Below are 20,188 nucleotides of genomic sequence, written 5' to 3'. Positions count from 1 at the left end.
TTCACGAAGAAAGCTCCGATGAAAAGGAAAGAGAAATATATGCGAGCAGCTGGACCTGCTGCAAAACGGCAAAAGCTGAACGCAATCAACAGGCAAGACGCCCAGCAAGAAAACACCGTAGCGCACGCGCAGCTACGCCAGGGGCCAGATATACCAGATATCATTGCCTCAAATAAACAGCACGCCGTGCAACTTGAGCGTGCGTGTCATAATGTCTGCCTACCTGATGCAACATGGATTAAGGTAACGTTTCCAAGTGAACGTTACAGTGAGTTTTTCGGAGCCAGTGAGTTCGAGGGCGAGCAGGTTGACCACATCTTGGTGCCGAATTTAGTGAAATTCAAGTCAGAAAGCAACCAACCGGAATCGTTGTGTTGCTCTGTATTCCTCAGGGGCCAATTGCGCTCACAGTGCACTGTTTCTTCGCCGGAGGAAGCGCAGTCAGTGCTTGACAGCACACATGCACTTATATTATGTGGAGGCTGCGGCGTGAAACCAGAGAAGCAAGGAAGATATATATCGCTTGCTGGGTGTTACTTTTCCATCAAGTGCACTTACGTATGTGAAAGTAACGGCCCCTGAATTTATTGCAAATACTTGAGAAAACTGCTGCAGAATCAATTTGCACGAAAGCGACGGAACGGGAGAGAAAGTTAAAAAAATAATGAGTGAAAATGTTCGGTGCAACAGAGCCCTGACTACACCATTGCCATTTCTACTCTAAATATATAAGCTCTCCAAGGAAAAGAGAAAATTAAATTTAAATGATTTCAACACTGAACCTAGGAGAGCGAAAAATAAACACGCGAACCATTGCTTCTTATAAGAGAAAATATTAAGCAGTTTACACTCCAAAGCGCATAAAGAAACAAACACTCAAGACACAGTTTGACTGTTCGCTCACCTAAATGGATTAACTCACATGAAGTTGGCGAAAGATGTGAAATCTAGTCAATGCTGAGAAACATTTAATTATAACCTAAACGCCGCTTGCCAGTTGCGTCTATCAGAAATATTGTGGTTTTCGTTTATGTTAAGTAGCACCATTTAAAATTTCAAACGCACGCTTTTCAACGAACTAACAAAATTACTAGTTCATGTCCTGTTAACACGGACGCGGCGTGTAATTATTGGAAACAAGGTGAAAGTAAAAACACGCGGCCCAACGCGATACCGGCAAGCGCCACTGGCACCTGTCGCGAAGCCAGCGCCATCTACGGGGGCCGCCATTTTTCATCACAAATTTGTGCACCCCTCCGCTCCTGCCCGCCACACTATCCCCCTCTAGCCACCATATCCGTGATGCTCATGTTCCGCCATTGCTGCTGATATTGATCAGGCTGTCCCCATGCGATCGAGTCGGCAAGCGCGTGGAAGCGCAATTAGCGCAATGTAGCCAAAATAAATAAAGAAAACTGTGCATCAACGCCAAATACACACACGCAAAAGAAAATAATTGGGATTCTCTATAACGACGTCTCCAAACCCTTGACTGATCTTTCATACAGCTCGCTATATTAATTAAAATATCTGAAGTGCATTGTTTTCTTAACGCGCAAAAAAATTCTGCGCTTAAGCTTACCCACACAAACACCCGGCGCAAATTCGTAGAACGCTACCAGTGCAGCCATCCCCCCCCCACCCCCCCCCCCATTCCAAAAGAAAGATACAAAAGACTAATCAATAATAACAGCATACAATTGTAATGTGAGCGTCGGCGCAATCAATGGAGAATTCGATTTTATTTGTTGTAGAAAATCAAATGTGGTGCAGTAAGCAATGGATAGAATTAAGCATATAGCTTCTTGGAGACAAAAAAAAAAGAAAAAAAAGAAATCTGTCTTGAAACTTGACGTGGTGCCGCGGCAAATTGCGAGTATACGATTGAAAATAATTGCTATATAGTGTGTTTGTGCATGAGTAAGCTTCTCAAAAGGAGTTTCAAGTGTTTCCATGGTATGGCAAAGTTGTATCTTGGCTCATCAAGCTTTTTTTTGTTCATATTGGTCAATTATGTTTACAAAACGAATTGGTAATCCCAATAGTTTTGTTTTTTAACAGGGGGGGAACAAAGAGTCGAGCCACAGCTTCGAAACAATCTTTTATTTAATGGTGGTCACATATAGCAACACCGACACCATCGCTCACGACAAAGCAACTTTCACTCGCTTTGTCCAGACACTTGGTTCAAGTTGCATGTAATGCTTCATCTCCAAGCTTTGAGTGGTTTCTTAAAAGCATTGTGAAACTTACACCGTGTTTTTATTTTACGCCTCATCATCTCATAGCAAAAGATCTGAAACGCATGAACAAGAGGAATCAGGCCAGCACATATTTACAGAAACAAACTCTTCACAGTGCAGTCGACAATTGCAACAATTACAGCAGAAACTGTCAGTCACATGATATGAGCAAAGCATAACTGTTCTTTTCGTGGGAAAGCCTCAGTCTCATGCCGACATTAACCCATATGGTGGTCGTCAAGGCAGAGGTCATCACTGGCAATGTTTGAAAGATTTTCATAAAATATAAACTGAATGTCTGGAGTATTTATCATAAAGGAAGCAGAAACTCGCACAGCTTCTAAACAGCACTTTGCAGTGCTAAATGTATGCTAGCTATTGATAGTAATAAATAGTATGACTGTTACAACTGTTAAACAAGACAGAAGCTCACAGGAATATGAAGGCTTGAAGTGATAAACAGTGTTTGGAGGATAAATGTAGCTGTAGTGAACCTTTCGACAAAGATTTGCCTTCATCAGTGCCGCAATTAAGTTCTTCACAGCAACCTTTATGCATGCTTAGCTCACTCTCCTACACCCTCAATGTAGGATGAAGAGTTAGTTAGTTAGTTAAATGGGGTTTAATGGCGCAAAAGCGGCTGAGGCTATGCTGCGCCAATCACGAGGTGTTTTAAAATCAAGTTTATAAAGGAAAAGGCTTTGTTAATCTATATTTTATGTAAAAATCCAGTGTCGTGTAGAAATTTACGGACGTCACCTAATGGGACTAGCGGATCATCACCTAAAATTAGAGCAGGGTGTAAAGGTATGTGTAGTTGATATAATTTGTGCAAAAGTGTTCGTCTGTGTGTTTCAGTCTGCGTACATGTGAGTAATATGTGCATAACTGTTAGTGGCTGTTGACATTTCTCGCATGTTGGTGTGTCTTCTTTGGTGAGTAAGTAATTGTGCGTGAGGTGTGTGTGCCCAATGCGCAGTCGGCATAAAACTACTTCGATGAACCGCTCCTGATGATAGCATGACTTCTACTCGCCAACTATGGGTTTCGTGAGATGTAGCTTGTTGTCGGCACAACGGTCCCATTCGCATTGCCATTTTACCGGGAAGGCTTTTCTAATTGCACGGATGCTATCATTATATGGGAGTTTCGCGTTTGTAATATCTTTGTGCGCTGCCATCAATGCACATCTATCAGCTGCTTCGTTACCTGGTATCCTAACATGGCTTGGGACCCAACAGAAACGAATTGACTTCCCGTATTCGTTAAGCACCAACATGTTTAAAATGTCTCCTATCAGGGGTTCACACTCAGATTTCAACTGTAGAGCCTTCAGTGAGCTTAAAGAGTCAGTGTATATGACTGCATGTTTGTGTTTATCAGTTATAATCTTTTTAACAACCCAGATAGCGTAAACTTCAGCCGTGAAAACAGAAGCGTGTTGTGGTAATCGAATACTTGTTTCCCAATTTTCCGCTACGGCCCCCACACCCACGTGATCTTTTGTTTTAGAGCCATCAGTGTAATATTGAATGTTATTTTGATATTTGTCCTGAAGTGCACGGAATTCTTGTATAATGTGTTCGTGTGGGATGTCTCTTTTCTTTAGATGTGTTAACGTCCACTCACATAAGTGTGTGAAATCGTACCACGGGGCCAACCGTTGTGGTTTCTTGGCAACCTGGAGGACTTCGTGCGGAATGTCATAATCGCGACAGTATTGCTCATACCGCAGGACAAGTGGCCTAATCATGTTCGGTTTATTTGTGTAGTGTAAGCGTGTGTTGCATTGTGTGAGGATGTTGTAGCATATGTGTTGGGGTGATGACTGAATTTTGAGTACGTAGGAAAATGTGAGGAATGCTCTGCGCTGCTGTAAGGAGGGTTCATCACACTCGACGTATAAACTTGGAATAGGTGAAGTTCGGTAGGCACCACTTGCCAGTCGCAGTCCAAGGTTATGCACCGGATCAAGTCGTTGGATGTAGGATATTCTGGCTGAACCATAAACCACGGAGCCGTAGTCTAAAAGGCTACGCACAAGAGATCGGTAAATACGTAAAAGACAGGTTCGGTCGGAACCCCAGTGCTTATGAGATAAAACTTTGAGGATATTCAATGCTTTATTTAGGATGAAGAGGAGAATAAGATAGTGCATAGAGTGAAGAAAGTTGAAAGGCAGAAAAGAAATGGGGAGACAGTGAAAGAGAAGGTAGGAGCACACTGAAACACTACACGGCATCCAAGGCACTTCCTTACATCTATGTACAGACATACTTACCAGCGGCTCATATGACAAGCTTGGAGGCACCTTTCGTGCTCTAACACACGTACCATCCAGCAGCTGTCACATAGCCACATAACAGAGATGACTTCTGGGTCTGTACCTATTTTCACAGAGCACTTACCAGCAGCTCATACAACAAGCATGGAGGCATCTCTCGTGCTCTAACACACATACCATCCAGCTGTGACATATGGCTGCACACCTCAACCTGCTTCAATAAGGCATGACAGCACAACAGTACTGCACCACTTTTCTCTTCCTAACTGTACTGGAGGCTTGTTACCAGTAATCGTGCCCTGCTGAAGTGGTTATTTCTTCAGCTTCTATGCTGCTGTTCCTAAGCTGTCGTTTAAGGACTTCCTTTTGAGCTTCAGTGGGCCTTGAAAGGCTAGATGATGGCTGTGACAATCTAGAGTTTCTTGTAGAGTGAAATCTTAACTGGTGCACAACTTTTTTGTTGGCTGGTTCATTTGGATGGTCTGGCATCTTTCTTTTTCAGTCACTTTCAACAAGCATGAAAACTGGCTCAAACAACTTGTTTGCCTTCTCAGCCACACCCTCAGAGACTTCACCATCTGATATTGCCTGTCTGACTGAGTCCATTTTTGCTCTTAAGAGTGCTGAGCTTGACACTGCTTTGGCTGCTTCCAGCTTTGCTATACTCTGCACAATGTACAATGCCTGGCTTGCCTCACATGCTTCTTCGGGTGAGCTCTCGTGGTCCTTGTCGCATCTAGTTGGATTAGCGATGACCACACAGTGAATGTGCTTGCACACTGTAAAGCGTATAAGATGGTCATAGCAAGTGCACATGTAAGTATGCACACAGACTGCGCATTCCTTGCAGCTCAAAGGACAGCAAGCACCATCTCCCACTTTTGACACTTTATACGAGAGCCCTTTAATAGACTGAGATGGCACAGTCCATGTGCCATCTTCGTTTAATCTGGCACAAGCTGCCATTTCACTGCCAGACCTGTGGTTCTTCTGAATTGTGCTCAGCTTCTTACCCTTTGCCCCTTTCATCATCTGGATAGCCCTCTTCATTAAGAAATGAAGAGTCAGGTCCATGAGGGCAGAAATTAGTTTGTCAACACGCTTATTTTGTTTTCCCTCCAGCATAGTATGCTTTAACGTCCTGTGCATGCTCTCAAGGTGCATGTTGGTGTTGACAGCTGCTCTAGTCCTAAAGCAATAGGCCCACTCTTGCGGCCTAACTGCATAGTGGTCTTTGAAGTACTTCAGGAAGTCCGTCAGTTTTTCTTCCTTACTAGAAAGGAATTCTTTAAGATACTCTTCAAATTCCTCTTCGTCAAGAAACTCTAACAGTAGCCGCACACTATGGTAGACATCTGGCCTTAGCTGTTTCTCTACACACTCGAGTATCTTCTTACGCCAATTCTTATCCACATGCCAGGCACAGAGAAGTTTCTGTTTTGGAGCACCCATGACCATGCACCATGCTTTATAGAATTACGAAGCATCATCAGACATAAATGTCTTAGCGGCCACTTTTTTGGCCATGGCCGACTCCAGACATTTGAAGAATGCTGTCAAAGTTTTCTCGTTCATCCGATTGCAGATGAAATAAGCTATAGGTACACCTGATCCTACTTTATCTAGCACCAGAAGAGTGGTCAACTCAAACTGGTACCCTGTAGTTCCATGTGTGGAGTCAAGACATACAGTCCCTGCAGGGCCCAATTCTTCTAGTAGCTCCTTCTGAGGCTCTGTCATCAGAACAAGAGCAAAGTCTGCTGAAGAAAATGTACCACTTGGGTCCACTGCACCTTGTGCCTTGTACAGGCGGACAAGTGTTTCACCTTTTTCTTTCATCGCAAGCACCCACGTGTCTACACTGACAGAGTCATTAGTGTGACAACGTTCAGGAGCAGCAATGTTAAACTGCTGTTTGATGTTAGGCAGGGTTAAGCGCTCTGCCAAGTGCACTGGCCTCAGCTCGGATGCCACAGATGTTCTTATTCGTTTTAGGATGGTTTTCATGGGCACACCCCGTTCTAGGTCCTCTGCTATGCTGGCCTTTTCCTTTTCACTCATTCTCAAGTGCTGAATTTCTGGTTTATGACCATAATGGTTTCTTTGATACCTGACTTTTATGGTGGTGCCTTCAGGTGTCGGACTCTGAGTGCTGTCCTTTGTGACAGTAATAAATGAAAGACATATCTTACCAGACCTACAGCTCCCCTGACTTTTCTCCCGACGGCCACTATGACCTTCCTTTTTCCTTGCCTCGCCTGATCTATTACAATAATAATGGATCCTCGTCTCTCCAGTGGCCAGCTTTTTGGGGCCCGTGGGCAAAATGAACCAGCAGTTTTGGCTGCTCTCTTCTTCTGCTTTCCATTCATGAAATTCTGTAATAAATGCACAAAATAGCATTAGATAGTGACAAGTACTTTGGCGAGAGAGATGCAAACAAAAATAATCACTCTGAAGCCCTTGGACACAGGCTAATGTAGCATTTATTTTACTCCCTCACCTTCAACTTGACCATGTCATGAGGTCACCCTTGATATTGCTCAAATTTCTGTTGAAATTGAATTTCAAATGCGATATTTACCATATTAGTTTTGTTTTATTAAGAAACAAATCTGAAACTTAAGCATGATCTATCCTCACTCCTTCCTCAATATTGAACCGGACTGTACGTTCACCGCAATGCTGTTACGATGACACAAAGACGAACTGACAGCACATGGTACAAGCTACGCCTCAGAACAATGCCCGAATCCCTTCTCTCAGTTTCTTCTTGAAAAGCTCTTTCTTTTCAAGAAGAGCTTGATTTTTTACTGTAGATAGGGGCTTGGCGAGGGAGTGTTCCATGGTCACATGGCTATGATCTGGCTTGGGCATGCGCCTGGTTCGAAGAGGCAGCATTATGTGCGATTTCAGTAGACCAGTTGTTAAGTCTGCGTTCGTCCTGTCTTCTACCTCGGTGTCTCGTCCCAAGCGCAGTTCAAATTCACACACACACACACACACACACACAAAATGTCTTGCCAAGTAGCCTCCTAACACACTCTTCTTAAAGAGAGGATTGCGTATGCGTAAGATTTCGCTCTATTTTATTAAATCTACAACCAGAGTCCTTCAACTGAAGGACTGTGGTACTCTAAAAAATTTTCCTAATCTACGCCGGGAGACCAAGCCGCTGACGGCCGCAATTTGAAGTGTGGTCCTCGATCTACGTCTCTGCCGCATGGCGGCCTGTACTGAGGCGAGGACTACACCACGCACGCAAGCAGTGCACAACAACGTCAGAACGCAGATCAAATGCCTCCTCTCGGTTAAGAAAAAGAAAGGGGGGGGGGGGGGGTTGCGCGAGCGTCAAATTTCGTTCTATTCTATGAAATGTACTACTAAACAGTTTTCCCACAATACGCTGGGAGACAAATCGGGCGACATCCGGAAATTCAACTGTGGTCCCGGTTCTGCGTCTCTGCCGCATTGCGACGTGCATTGAGGTGAAGACTAGGCCACGCACGCACGTGGCACAAAGCAACGTCAGAAAGCAAAACAGCTTACTCCTGTCGCTTAAAAAAAAAAAAAAAGATGTACAAACGTCAAATTTCACTCCACTTCCTGTGCAGAAAAGCAGACCATGCCAAACGTATGTGTTGTAGTGCATCGCGGAGAGCGCGCACACGACTAACTAGAGATGGATAAACAAAGAATTAAATTATATTTAACGAGGATACAAACTTCAATATGCCCCAAGGAAATAGATTAGGCACCTGCGCAAAAGCTGCTCTTCGCGAAACAGATGGAGAGAAAACAAAGGCGCAAGGCATAACCAACTACTTTTTGGAGGCACACTGCGCAACAAGAAATTTAAAAAAAGTCCGAGATATAATATTGCGTTTCAACATCATTTGCTCACGATGAATGAGAATAAACTTAATAAAACTGTTCCTCGCCCTTATCGTTCCGGAACACCAGGTGCACGTACTCAGCATCGAAGTTGTGCGCTGCGATATGGTGCTCCGAATACTTCTCCATTGTAGGCAGGGAAGTGCCACATACGTCGCATTTCATCAATTTCTTGACAACCACGGCCATTTTGTGAACATTCCTGATGTGTTGTAGCATATTCTTCCTCTGGGTGAATAGTTTGCTGACAGCGCTGAATGTGCGTTTGGTGTGCTGTGCTTAAAACGAGTGGTGCAGCCGTGCAGCGGGGGTGGCGGAGTAGAGTGGCTTAGGGGCTTCGTTTGCACGTTCACAGACATGTGCTCCCGTCTTGGTTTCATTAGCGGCTGTCGCGGGATTGTGGTGTGCTAGCTCCTTGCCTAGTATGAAGTTTACGACGCTAACACACAGCATGTTCACGTTTTCCCGCGCTATATGTCATTTGCATGACGGCCGATTTGAAAACGAGACATATGTCTGTGTTCTTTGCGTTTGTGTGTTGTAAATTACTTTCTGTTGTGGAAGTTCTGGGAGTCTTATTACGCAAGGAGTGCGAACATAAACATAAACACGTGTGTTTGAAATTTTAAATTACCCATAATACCCTTTACAACTGATAGGTGGGCTACACGGCCTGTGCGAATCAGCTACCGTATGTTGCGACGCTCTTCCGTGCGGTAGACGGATGCATGGTGCGCGTTTATTTCTGTACTGTTGTAAAAACCATTTGTTTATTCACTCAACACAAATGTACGGCTTCTTCGCCGCAGAAGTGGGAGGGGGCCGCTATCAGCCAGCATAGTATGTCCACTTAGGCGACCTGAGAGGCGGCGGGTGCGCGAGTGTGTAATTAAAGAACTCTTATTAAGTCCAGTAACAGTGGCCCCTTTTCACTTTTAGTATGCATCACCGCGAAATAGTGGTGTATTGCGAGAAAGATAATCGTAAAAAGCCTAATTATGCAACGTTTCTTTTGTAGCTTGCTACACCGCAATACCGGGGTGTAAATAAGCATTGTGCAGTAAAGCATACTAAGAGTGGAAAGGGCACATAGGTTTACACTGTGCTCATTATTTTCAATTGTGACATAATTTGCAAGTGCATCTATGCTCGCGGTAAGCTTCATTGACAATTCTTTGTACATTACAAATTCATATTGTAGGGAAGCTTACTAAAGCACATTCGCCATTATGGTACGTGTTAATCACCTTCAATGCAGGAGCACAATGCAGATTCTTGCCCCTGCTTTTGGCTGGACTGCACATGCTCTTTGAGAATTGATTCATTTCATTGATTCATTCTTTGATTAAGCGTGAGACCTAGCAATGGGTAGCCCAAATATAGATTTGAGAAAACCAAAACGAATTCAGCTGTAAGAAGCTAAAGGGTTATTTTGATGTAGACCAGTGGCCAAGTCCGGATATGAAAGAGGAGGAAGATAAGCCAAGTCCTTCCACTTCAACACTGGGAGGCACAACTCCCACAAATAAATACGAATCTTACTTATTTGACTTTTTTTATGGAGATTAGCGACTTGCATTGGCAAGTGTTCACTTCAAGAAACACTGCATGAAGTAAGCTTCCTGCGCATATTTCACCAGCTACTGCATCATTGTTTCACATTATGAAGCTGCAATTTTCTTTATGCCACAACTTGCCCAATTTTGTGTTTTGCAGCAGGATGTTAGCCGTGCTATTACGGCACTTAAATACTCATGAATAGTAGTAGAGAAAAAATATATAAGAAAGCAGTGGCTTTTCGTGTGTAGACTATGCATACACCTGGTGCTCTTATGGTCATTTTTTCCTATCTGCTAAACCATTCTAAACAAGAAAACTGTACACAATTAGTTGATACACAGACCACAACTAAACCATAGGTATCGTTGGTAAGCAAAGTATATTTATTCGGTGACATTTTCTGCAACCCTGCTATTGAGCTTTCCTTCCTTCCTTTTCAGCTGTGCAGGTTCATTGTTTATTATTTATTTATTCATACTGTTGATCCCATCAGGGATCATAACAGGAAGGGCATACATAGTTATCTTACAGTGTAACAATAATAATAAGCGCAATAATAAGATTAGACATATTAGACATGCAGTTAGCAGAGGCAGACAATGTAGTAGGCAGAAAAGTAACGTTATACACTGTAATAATGTTACGAGAAAAAAAAAACAGGTAATCAAAGGTAGAAAATTTACAAAGGTGAACAAAATGGTAGGCATAAATTATACAATAATACATAGCATTAAATTTAAGAGTAACAAGGGGTAATGAGGTAGTCTGTCAAATATCAATGGTGGTAAGCAATAATTACAACAGGAAAAGAAGTAAACAATTTGCATAAATAAACAATAGTACTCGGTAATTGCAAGTAATACAAGTTATGAAAGTGAGGTATACACAAGAGGTAGTAATCCATAAGATACATTTAAGGTGTCGTTAAAGAAATTGTGATTATGTACACAATCTAATGAAATAAAATGGCACAAAAATAGATGGTGACACAGGTACATCATAATTGTGAAGCACGCAATTCATTTTCGGCTAATGTCAAAAAAGTAGTTAACGATGGGCTGCCTGTAATACTAGGGTCCAGCTTATTCCATTCACGTGTCATTAAAGGGAAAAACGAATGCTTATGGCTTTTCGTATGAAATGGGTGTTCGTTTAATGATAGTGAATGTTTATGTCGGGTGAGTCGTGTTTGTGCTAAAGATAAGTATTTGGAACTGTCTATTTTCAATTCATTATGAATAAGTTGATACATAAATTTTAATCGTGCAAGCTTGGCTCGTTTTTGTAAGGTCAGTATACCGGCCTGTTTTAGCAATTCTGTGGGTGAGTCTGTTAACCTATGTTTGTTGTAAATATATCTTAGTGCCTTCCTTTGAATTGCTTCTAGTTTGTTAATGAGTTCTTTGGTGAAAGGAAACCAAACAACGTTAGCATACTCTAATACAGATCTGACAAATGTGTTATATGCTAGTAGTTTTGTGTTTGGGGCTGCTAGTCTAAGACGTCTGTTCAAGAAAAACAATTTTTTTGTGCGGTCGAGGTAACGTTAACATGGCGCTCCCATCTGAAATTGTGTGTTAATGTTAAGCCAAGGTACTTGTACTCCTTCACTTAAGTGTGGCGTTATTTATAGTGTAGTTAAATTCTGATGCGAGCTTTTTTCTAGTAATTGATAAAATAGCCGATGTTTTAATATTTAAAGTCATTTGCCATTCGTTACACCATTTGTACACAAGTGACAAAGGGTCGTTCAAGGCCACATGGTCATTATGAGAATTGATTACCTGATACAGAACACAATCGTCAGCAAAAAGTCTAACATTGACTGGAATATTAGAAGGCAGATCATTAATGTATATGAGAAATAAAACTGGAGCCAGAACACTTCCTTGTGGAACTCCGGATCTTACGCTAGATTTCATGGAATATTGCTGGTTAACTTCTACAAATTGAGTGCGGTTAGTAAGGTAGTCTTTGATACAGTTCAGCATAGGGCCCTTTCCCAAGGTAAGAACTGATGAGACAGTTTGACAATTTTAATCGTTGAAAGACTAAGCGAAACCTTTTTCGGGTTGTTTTTTCTTGGTTTCAGACTCTGCACATTGCATTTTAAGGCGTGTTTTCTGCGTTTGTTGCTTTGCCTTTATGGGCAGGGCATGTCAACACTTTTTACACCGTGTCAAGTTTGTGGTGCCATAGACTGTTCTTAGATGGAGTCTTGCCCTTTCATTCTGTACAATATGATGTCGGTTTTTTGTGTCCAAGGTCGTTTTACAGCGTCGCACCAAAGCTTGAAAGATTGCTACCCACTGCTGGTGGCATGACACATGCGACATTTCAATAAAAGGAAGTCTGTCACTTAACCTGTGCACTGATTGTCTTTTGTCTCTTTGAATTGCAATTTGTTGCCTATATTTGCTCTTTTGTTGCATTTCAGATTAGGAATGGCTATCATAATTGACATTTAACCATATTGCACACAATGTGGATGATAAGTGTTTGCAATATATGGCCACCATAAATATAATAGAAGCTAATAATTCAAGAATAGTGCAGCCATGAATTGTGGCTATAAGGTACCAGCACTGCAGGTAGCACTGCTTGTGCAGAATATAGTTCAACTCTACTACTTTCAAACATTGTTTTTATCTGCATTTGTATAGCTCCAGTTTCTGTGAACAACACACATCTGGTGGAAGAGTGGCTTGCACCTGCAGTTGGGTCCAATGAATAGCCAAATTTCTACACGTTTTCATGTTATTTGCATATTAGTTAAGGCAGTTGTTTTTATAGTAGCCCAGTGTAGAAGCCGCTGCAGGTTGTCAGGATCTCGTACACATCTTCAGCTTTGCAGGGGACACAGCATCTGGCACATAGTTTGTCACAGGCCATGTATTCGGGGCAAGTTGAGTTTACTCACTAGCAAAGGGAGAAACAAGCTTGTTGGATATAAAGTAAACTGCCTGTATACTCATTGGCCTTCTTCATTTCGTGTGACATATGTGGTTATAGTGACCTTTGTTTTAAGCACTTCTTGTCCAGCAGCGGTCGTTTGCTTTTGAAACACTCAGGATAGCTTTCATCAAGCTGGACAGGACTAACACTGAAAAACCAGCAGATGTTAATTGTCGCACTTATCATGCGAAGCTTCGTACAGTATGATGAGGACGTAAATAAATGAGGGTGTTCCTCAAGGCCTTGTAGCACATGTCACGAGTTTGGAGCAACATGATGTATAGCTCTTTTTTGATCGCATGCTATAGGTTTAGCAGGTGTGGCCATGGTTGAAGTGCAGTGCAAGGTCAAGAAAACATATCTATGAGCAGCACTCTGGTAAAGGAGACTGGGAAAACTAGTGGGAAGCCTGTTGAACATCTGGTTGACCCACTTGCTGGCTCCATCAGGCAAAGTATGATAGAGAAGGAAGTCATCAACACATCAGAAGGTTTTTACATATAAACACTGTGCTAAGGTAATAACATGCCAACAAGTCTTAGCGTGCAGGCTATGCACGACCAACTACATATGCCTTCTGTTCGGACATTGCTCATTGTAACTAACAAGGATGGAGTGGACAAAAAAAGAACAGCAGCTCCATTAATTTGGTTTCACTGGTATCATCAGTGTTTTGTAAGTGTACATTGCCATACTCCCCAGTGCCTTCTTGGGTGACATCAGCAAGGACCAGCTTGAGGTATGGGGCAATAGACATCTTTACAAGCTAAAAATGCATGCATGCATGGAGAGCACATTGTGTCCAGAAAGTAGGCACTTCCACAGGGGCACTGGAGAATGAACAGATTATTAACAGTGGGCAAAGACAAGCTACTAAATACCCAGCACTGTTGCCATGTAACGACCTCTGAAACAATCCCTCTTAAAGAGCAAATCATCTTTGTGTACCTATAAAGCGGGCAGATGGGCAAAGCCCCTTCAGTAATGCTGCCAGCTTCAAAAGCCTACTTTGCACATCCTGAATGCTTCCTTCTTAGGACTTTGCTGGGTGCAAGCATTTTACTGTCCAAAAGCTGTCATTGAGAGCACTGTTGGTTTGGTGGCAATACAGTTCTGAAGCGATTGCAACAAACCTCCCCTCCTAGTTGGCCTGGATGCTCACGGTGCTTAATTATGAAGCAGCACCATGAGGCAAGCAAGGTGAACGGATGCCTCCAAGCCCTTGTTCGTTTATCACACTGTTCTGTTAGTAACAACTATGAGACTTGAAACCAACAAGCTCAAGTTCGGCACTCTCGTGGTTACTGCGGAGGATCTATAGAAAGCACAAAAACAGAAAACTCAAGGGAAAGGATAAAGCACCATTTAACACTTAGTATTGCTGCAGCCCACCCCCTTTCTTTATTTTGTCTGGTCGTGCTACATCTTTTTACTATAGATAGGCATGAACTTAGGTTATGTTCCTAATCAGTGTCCAATTTTTATATACACTATGTGCTGGTTCAAAGAGGCTCGAAACACGCAATGGCAGCTTCAAGTAGAAAAGGTGCCTGGAAGAAAAATAAAAAGCTGTGCTGCAACCATCTCGGCAACATCTTATCCCCTTAATAAAAATTGTGCTTTCATATCAACTTGAGCCCTCCAGTTTAGAGTAAAGTACCAGTGCACTTACGAACAATGAATCAATTCTCAAAGAGCATGTGCAGTCCAGCCAAAAGCAGGGGCAGGGATCTGCATTGTGCTCCTGCATTGAAGGTGAATAACACGTACCATAATGGCGAATATGCTTTAGTAAGCTTCCCTGCAATATGAATTTGTAATATATGAAGAATTGTCAATGAAGCTTACCACGAGTACAGATGCATTTGTAAATTATGTCACAATTGAAAATAATGAGCACAGTGTAAACCTATGTGCCCTTTCCACTCTTAGTATGCTTTACTGCACGATGCTTATTTACACCACTGTTTTCTGGTGTAGCAAGCTACAAAAGAAACATTGCATAGTCAGGCTCTTTACGATTATCTTTCTCGCAATACACTAATATATCGCGGTGAAGCCTAAGCAATGTACTGCGGTGAAGCATACTAAAAGTGAAAAGGGGCCACTGTTACTGGACATAATAAGAGTTCTTTAATTATACACTCGCGCACCCGCCGCCTCTCAGGTCGCCTAAGTGGACATACTATGCTGGCTGATAGCGGCCCCCTCCCACATTTAGTATGCTTCACCGCGTAACTAAAATGTACTGCGGCGAAGAAGCCGCACAGTTGTATTGAGTGAATAAAAAAATGGTTTTTACAACAGTACAGAAATAATCGCACACCATGCATCCGTCTACCGCACGGAAGAGCATCGCAACGTACGGTAGCTGATTCACACAGGCCGTGTAGCCCACTTATCAGTCGTAAAGGGTATTATGGGTAATTCAAAATTTCAGACACACGTGTTCATGTTTACGTTCGCACTGCTTGCGTAATAAGACTCCCAGAACTTCCACAACAGAAAGTAATTTACAACACACAAACGCAAAGAACACAGACATATGTCTCGTTTTCAAATCGGCCGTCATGCAAATGACATATAGCGCGGGAAAACGTGAACATGCTGTGTGTTAGCGTCGTAAACTTCATACTAGGCAAGGAGCTAGCACACCACAATCCCGCGACAGCCGCTAATGAAACCAAGACGGGAGCACATGTCTGTGAACGCGCAAACGAAGCCCCTAAGCCACTCTACTCCTCCGCCACCCCCGCTGCACGGCTGCACCACTCGTTTTAAGCACAGCACACCAAACGCACATTCAGCGCTGAACAGTGGGCGGTCGACGCAGTTGCATTTACATGACTTGCAGCGAGCAGCACATCCCTCGATGTCCGTTAAGCAAAGTCGGTCACGGCGACGCCATATCGCGGTTCGCAGAACTTCGCTGCCGAGGCGCTAGGCCAGTTCGATATTTCAATTGTCACCACCGCCGGGTTCTCAAGAAAGCACGGGTCACACAACGCAGATTCTGTACTGCCAGAGCTCACCGAGGCCAAAGCCGCACTGCCGCACCGCCACTACTCACGGCTTTCCGCCAAGTAACACAGAACCTACAACCAACACACAAGCAACGCAAGCATAATCACATTTGCAATGTTGAACACGTGTTGAACAACGCGCGGTCCAGAGAACCCTTCTAAAAAATCCCTAAACGATGCTGTCCCTAGGCACCTAGGATCAGGTCACGTGAGAGATTTTTGTACGACAAATAGACGCACGCAGTTCAGGCAGGCTTCACAGCCTGTCTTTAAAATGCACTTTCTCGCCACAACCAGCGATATAGAAAATTAGGTGGCTGTCACTGGATGCTGGAGTCCCAAATGCCACAGCAGCAGGCTGCAGCCTCGAGTTAAAACATGTGAAAGGTCATGAAAGTCACTTTCAGGCATTATTCCTTGGCAGATGATGCGGCTCTCAGAGTCTTGTAGCAAATGGTTCGCAGCGGCAAGAGAGCGTACAACTATGTCTTGGCACAACGCACCTCTAAAGTACAGTTGAGCAAACACTTCGTCTTGATGCCCACTGAAATGCAGAATTTTTCATGCAATATCTCGAGCCTTTCTTGCTTTTGTACCTACGTTGTCGCAAAAACTACGGCTGAGTCGTTGCCACAGTTAAAGTGGCACCAGAGCTTGAGGGAACATTCACTACTTGGAGCGAGCTAATTGCGAATGGTTCATTCTCCGCAAACTGTCCGTTTTCATCTTACGCAGGATCTCGCGAAGTGGTTGGCGGAGCTGACAATCTCCCGCTCTTTCTTCATTTCGTGCGGTCCGTGCGCTCTTACGTGGCTTCGTGCTTACCATCGGTGCACTTTCTGCGGCTGGCCTCTTCCTTTCTGGCCTCTCTTCAACAGGTGCGACAGAAAGGAAGGACGTGCAGTCGGGCAGAAGGGTAGGCACCGCGCCAGGCGCCAGCGACAGCTTCCCACGTGGAAGTCGCATTTCGGTGCTATTGATGATTTGGACGTAATCCCTCCAAATGTATCGAGGCTCAAAGTGGCGCTCACATACCGCTGAACATAAAAAATTGTAACAGCGCAAACACATGCAACCACAAAGTAACAAGGACGAGACACAAACACGCAATTTTTATGTCAAATATGCACCAACTCGCCCAGAAAGAAGCTTCAATGCAATACCGCTCAAGATACAGTGAGATATGCTTGTCTGCTGTTCGCAGATTGCGCTCTCCCATTTCTTCCGAAGTTAATTTTCCGTTGGTGCGGCGAACAATGACGCTTTCGGAGCGCCCTGATAATCGCTGTGGCAGCCCGGAGCGTAACAATGGGTGTCTGTCTTTCTTTTTGGCATCGAACCTCCTGTGCTGCAGTAGGTGCAGGGATACGCCTTCTTTTTTCAAATCATCCACTGTTTTTCACAAGCATGGCCACGTTGAACGTAACACGGCTCGGAAAACACACGGAGCACACAGCCGCAGAGCGTGCCTGAGCCGGCTCGACCGACCGGAACATCGCCCCCGAGTGCTCCGTGATCGCTGCGCATGCGTGAGCTGTAAGAAGGTGAGAAAGGAGAACAACTATTTTTCGCAGGATGTGACGTCACATTGTTGCTTGTTTTTACTTTTTTGAGAGAGCTACTCTCGAACGTAGATTAGCCGTTGCCGTCGTGTCGGCTGCAAGACGTTCTGCGCGCGCTTGGCGCGCTTTTGTGCGTGTCGAAAGCGTATAACGTGCGCGATATTCGTGCGAGCGCAGTTTGACTTGAGCAATCGTGGGTTTGGACTCCGTGACATTTGCTTTCGTCATATGCGAGTTAGGGGCTTGCCGTCAGGTAAACCGCCGCTGTACTTAGGTGAATACCTTGTTTTTCGTGGTACTGAAATAAATAGCGCTTCGCTGCGATGGTGACTTCAATCGAGTGCGGTAATTGCTGCGCATTACGAGCAATTTAATAGCACAGTACGTGCTGCATTATCGGTGCAGATAGAGAAAACTTATCCTGTGAGCCTTACTTCCGTCAGTCAGTCGGTTAGATGTTTCGCTCTTATCCAATGCACATTTCTTGATATCCACTAACGATCTGCTTCAAATATCGACGAAGTGTCTATTGATCGTGCAGATGTTTTTTTTTTATTCACACAACTGGCAATGGGCAGCAGCGTTACGGCCGTGAGTTTTCCTTTCGAGCAAACCTTTTCAAATTGAAGTTTTCGCTCATGTTCGCGAGATAGCAAATTTAAGTGTTACACCCGCTGCTGTAATTTTCGATTCCATGTGACCTAGATTTAAGCTGCCTCAGGTTGTATTAACGCGCGCAGAGGCTTTTCGAAAAATAGTTGTCACCTGAGAAATCAATGCAGTGTGCCAGTTCTTTTGGAAGGGTGCTATTTGTGAAATTGATCATATTTCCCCTAGTCATGCTCAACTACTTACTGGTCAAATGCTTGAACTTCCGAAGAAGTATTTGTAAAGTTTCCCTTCCAACTCAGCATTGTAACTGACGCTTCTCGGAAGTATGAGTGGTATTTGCCCCTGCAACACTGCCATGAGTTCAAGTTCAAATTGTGCCCACCGACTGTCTATCCGTGTGCCACTAGAAAGCAAAGAACTCATTTCTCAATTGTTGCAACATTTCTTTTTCATTCCATCTTCAAGAAATTTGTTTACTTCTTTTCCTGGTCATTGTGGACTTGCACACATTGAAGTTTTGGATAGTTTGGCAAAAGCATTGCATAGTGGGCCTGTAGGGTTTTTTTTTTTGTATTTAGCGCATTGCCCTTCTGACTGGACAAATTAAGTAACTGCATTACAAATATTTCACTTCCTTAGAATGTCTGTTCCATGTGCCTCATAACAGTACACGGTTGAATTTGGCACATGCACCTTCATATGACCAAGTGTAGGTTTGTATTGCAATGGAAATAAGAACATGAGTGCTTCAACTGTCTTCATCACATTGCTGATGCCTTCAATGTGTGAAAATGGCTTGTAACAATATTGCTGTGTTTCATGTGAGGATATGGAATAGAATAACTTTCTTCTTTTATGCTGAAGGCATTCACCCCTTTTGCCTGTTGGGCTTCAAATCTTGTAGAAAAATGGTGTGAGCAGCCTGGTGTGTGCTTGAAGAGCAATGCTAGTTTGTGCATGATCATATTGTTGCTGCTGGGAAGATGACATCTTAGGCACATTTTTTTCATACAATTAACAGAAATGTTTCTATCTTTCCCCTTGTGGCTCAATCGTAGTAGACCTGTTCGTTTTTCAGTTACTTTGTTGTTTATTTTTGTTACATATCAGTATTATGTACTATCAAGTTAGTGGGAATATAAAGCTATTTGATGTTGTATTCATGGGGAATCCTAGCCGATCCCTCGTCATGGGTATGTGCCATATGTCACAGGCAACAGTCATTCTAGTCTCTCTTCTTGTGGTAAAAGTATCCCAGGGCCTATTTTGTATGCTTGCTGATGAGTTGAGATTTACACATCAATGCCAGCTCACAAATCAATCTAGCGGCGGTCAACATTCTGCTGCCTTTTAAAGCGAAAGCAGTGTATGACTAACTTCCGTAGTTTTTTTCGGCGTCCGTTAACAGAAAAAAATCATAATGTGGGTCGATCCTGGTGATGTGCAAAAGGGGTCCAAGATCAATAGCACATACGCCTGTGGACTCGGGAACCAATAACGCGCGCTTCGGAGTCTTCGGGATGGGCCCACGTATGGGTAGTGCTTAACGCCTGCTTCCCCTCCACTGCGGGTCGGCCCGTCATTGGACTACTTCGGGATGGAGCCACATATGGGGAGCGCTTAACGTCTGCTTCACCTCCGCCGAGGGTCGGCCCGATGTTGCATTACCTTCGGGAGCGGCCCACGTATGGGAGGGTGCTTAACGCCTGCTTCACCTCCGCCTCGGGTGGGCACGGTATTGCAATATATTCGGGATTGGCCGACGTATGGGGAGTTCTTAATGCCTGCTTCCCCTCCGCCGAGGGCCGGCCCGGTGTTGCACTATCTTCGGGAGCGGCCTACGTATGGGGAGTTCTCAATTCCTGCTTCACCTCCGCCGTGGATTGGCCTGATATTACACTAGCTTCAGGCCGACCCGCAACGGAGGTGAAACACTTGGCTTTTCGTTTGAGAGCTTTGACTGTCGTCAGCTTTCGATGCCATTCCGTCTTCACAGAGTCGAATGGTTGTCAAGTTTTTCGCTACTTTTGGATGGCGGTAGTTATCGGCATCTCC

The 20,188-nt window shown here is 43.8% G+C and overlaps 1 protein-coding gene across 1 annotated transcript; it reads right to left on the bottom strand.

The window, feature by feature from the left end:
• Positions 1–5,015: 5,015 nt before the first annotated feature.
• On the bottom strand, positions 5,016–8,660 carry LOC126539950 (uncharacterized). Its single transcript, XM_072286630.1, has 3 exons — positions 8,469–8,660; positions 6,024–6,905; positions 5,016–5,993 (listed from the first exon to the last, which is right to left on the bottom strand). The coding sequence occupies exons 1-3, from the start codon at positions 8,638–8,640 to the stop codon at positions 5,026–5,028; spliced, it is 2,022 nt and encodes a 673-aa protein (XP_072142731.1). The 5' UTR covers positions 8,641–8,660; the 3' UTR covers positions 5,016–5,025.
• Positions 8,661–20,188: the final 11,528 nt, after the last annotated feature.

This window comes from Dermacentor andersoni, chromosome 2, assembly GCF_023375885.2.
Source record: "Dermacentor andersoni chromosome 2, qqDerAnde1_hic_scaffold, whole genome shotgun sequence".
Classification (NCBI taxonomy): domain Eukaryota; kingdom Metazoa; phylum Arthropoda; class Arachnida; order Ixodida; family Ixodidae; genus Dermacentor; species Dermacentor andersoni.
This window is presented reverse-complemented; position numbering and strand designations above follow the sequence as displayed.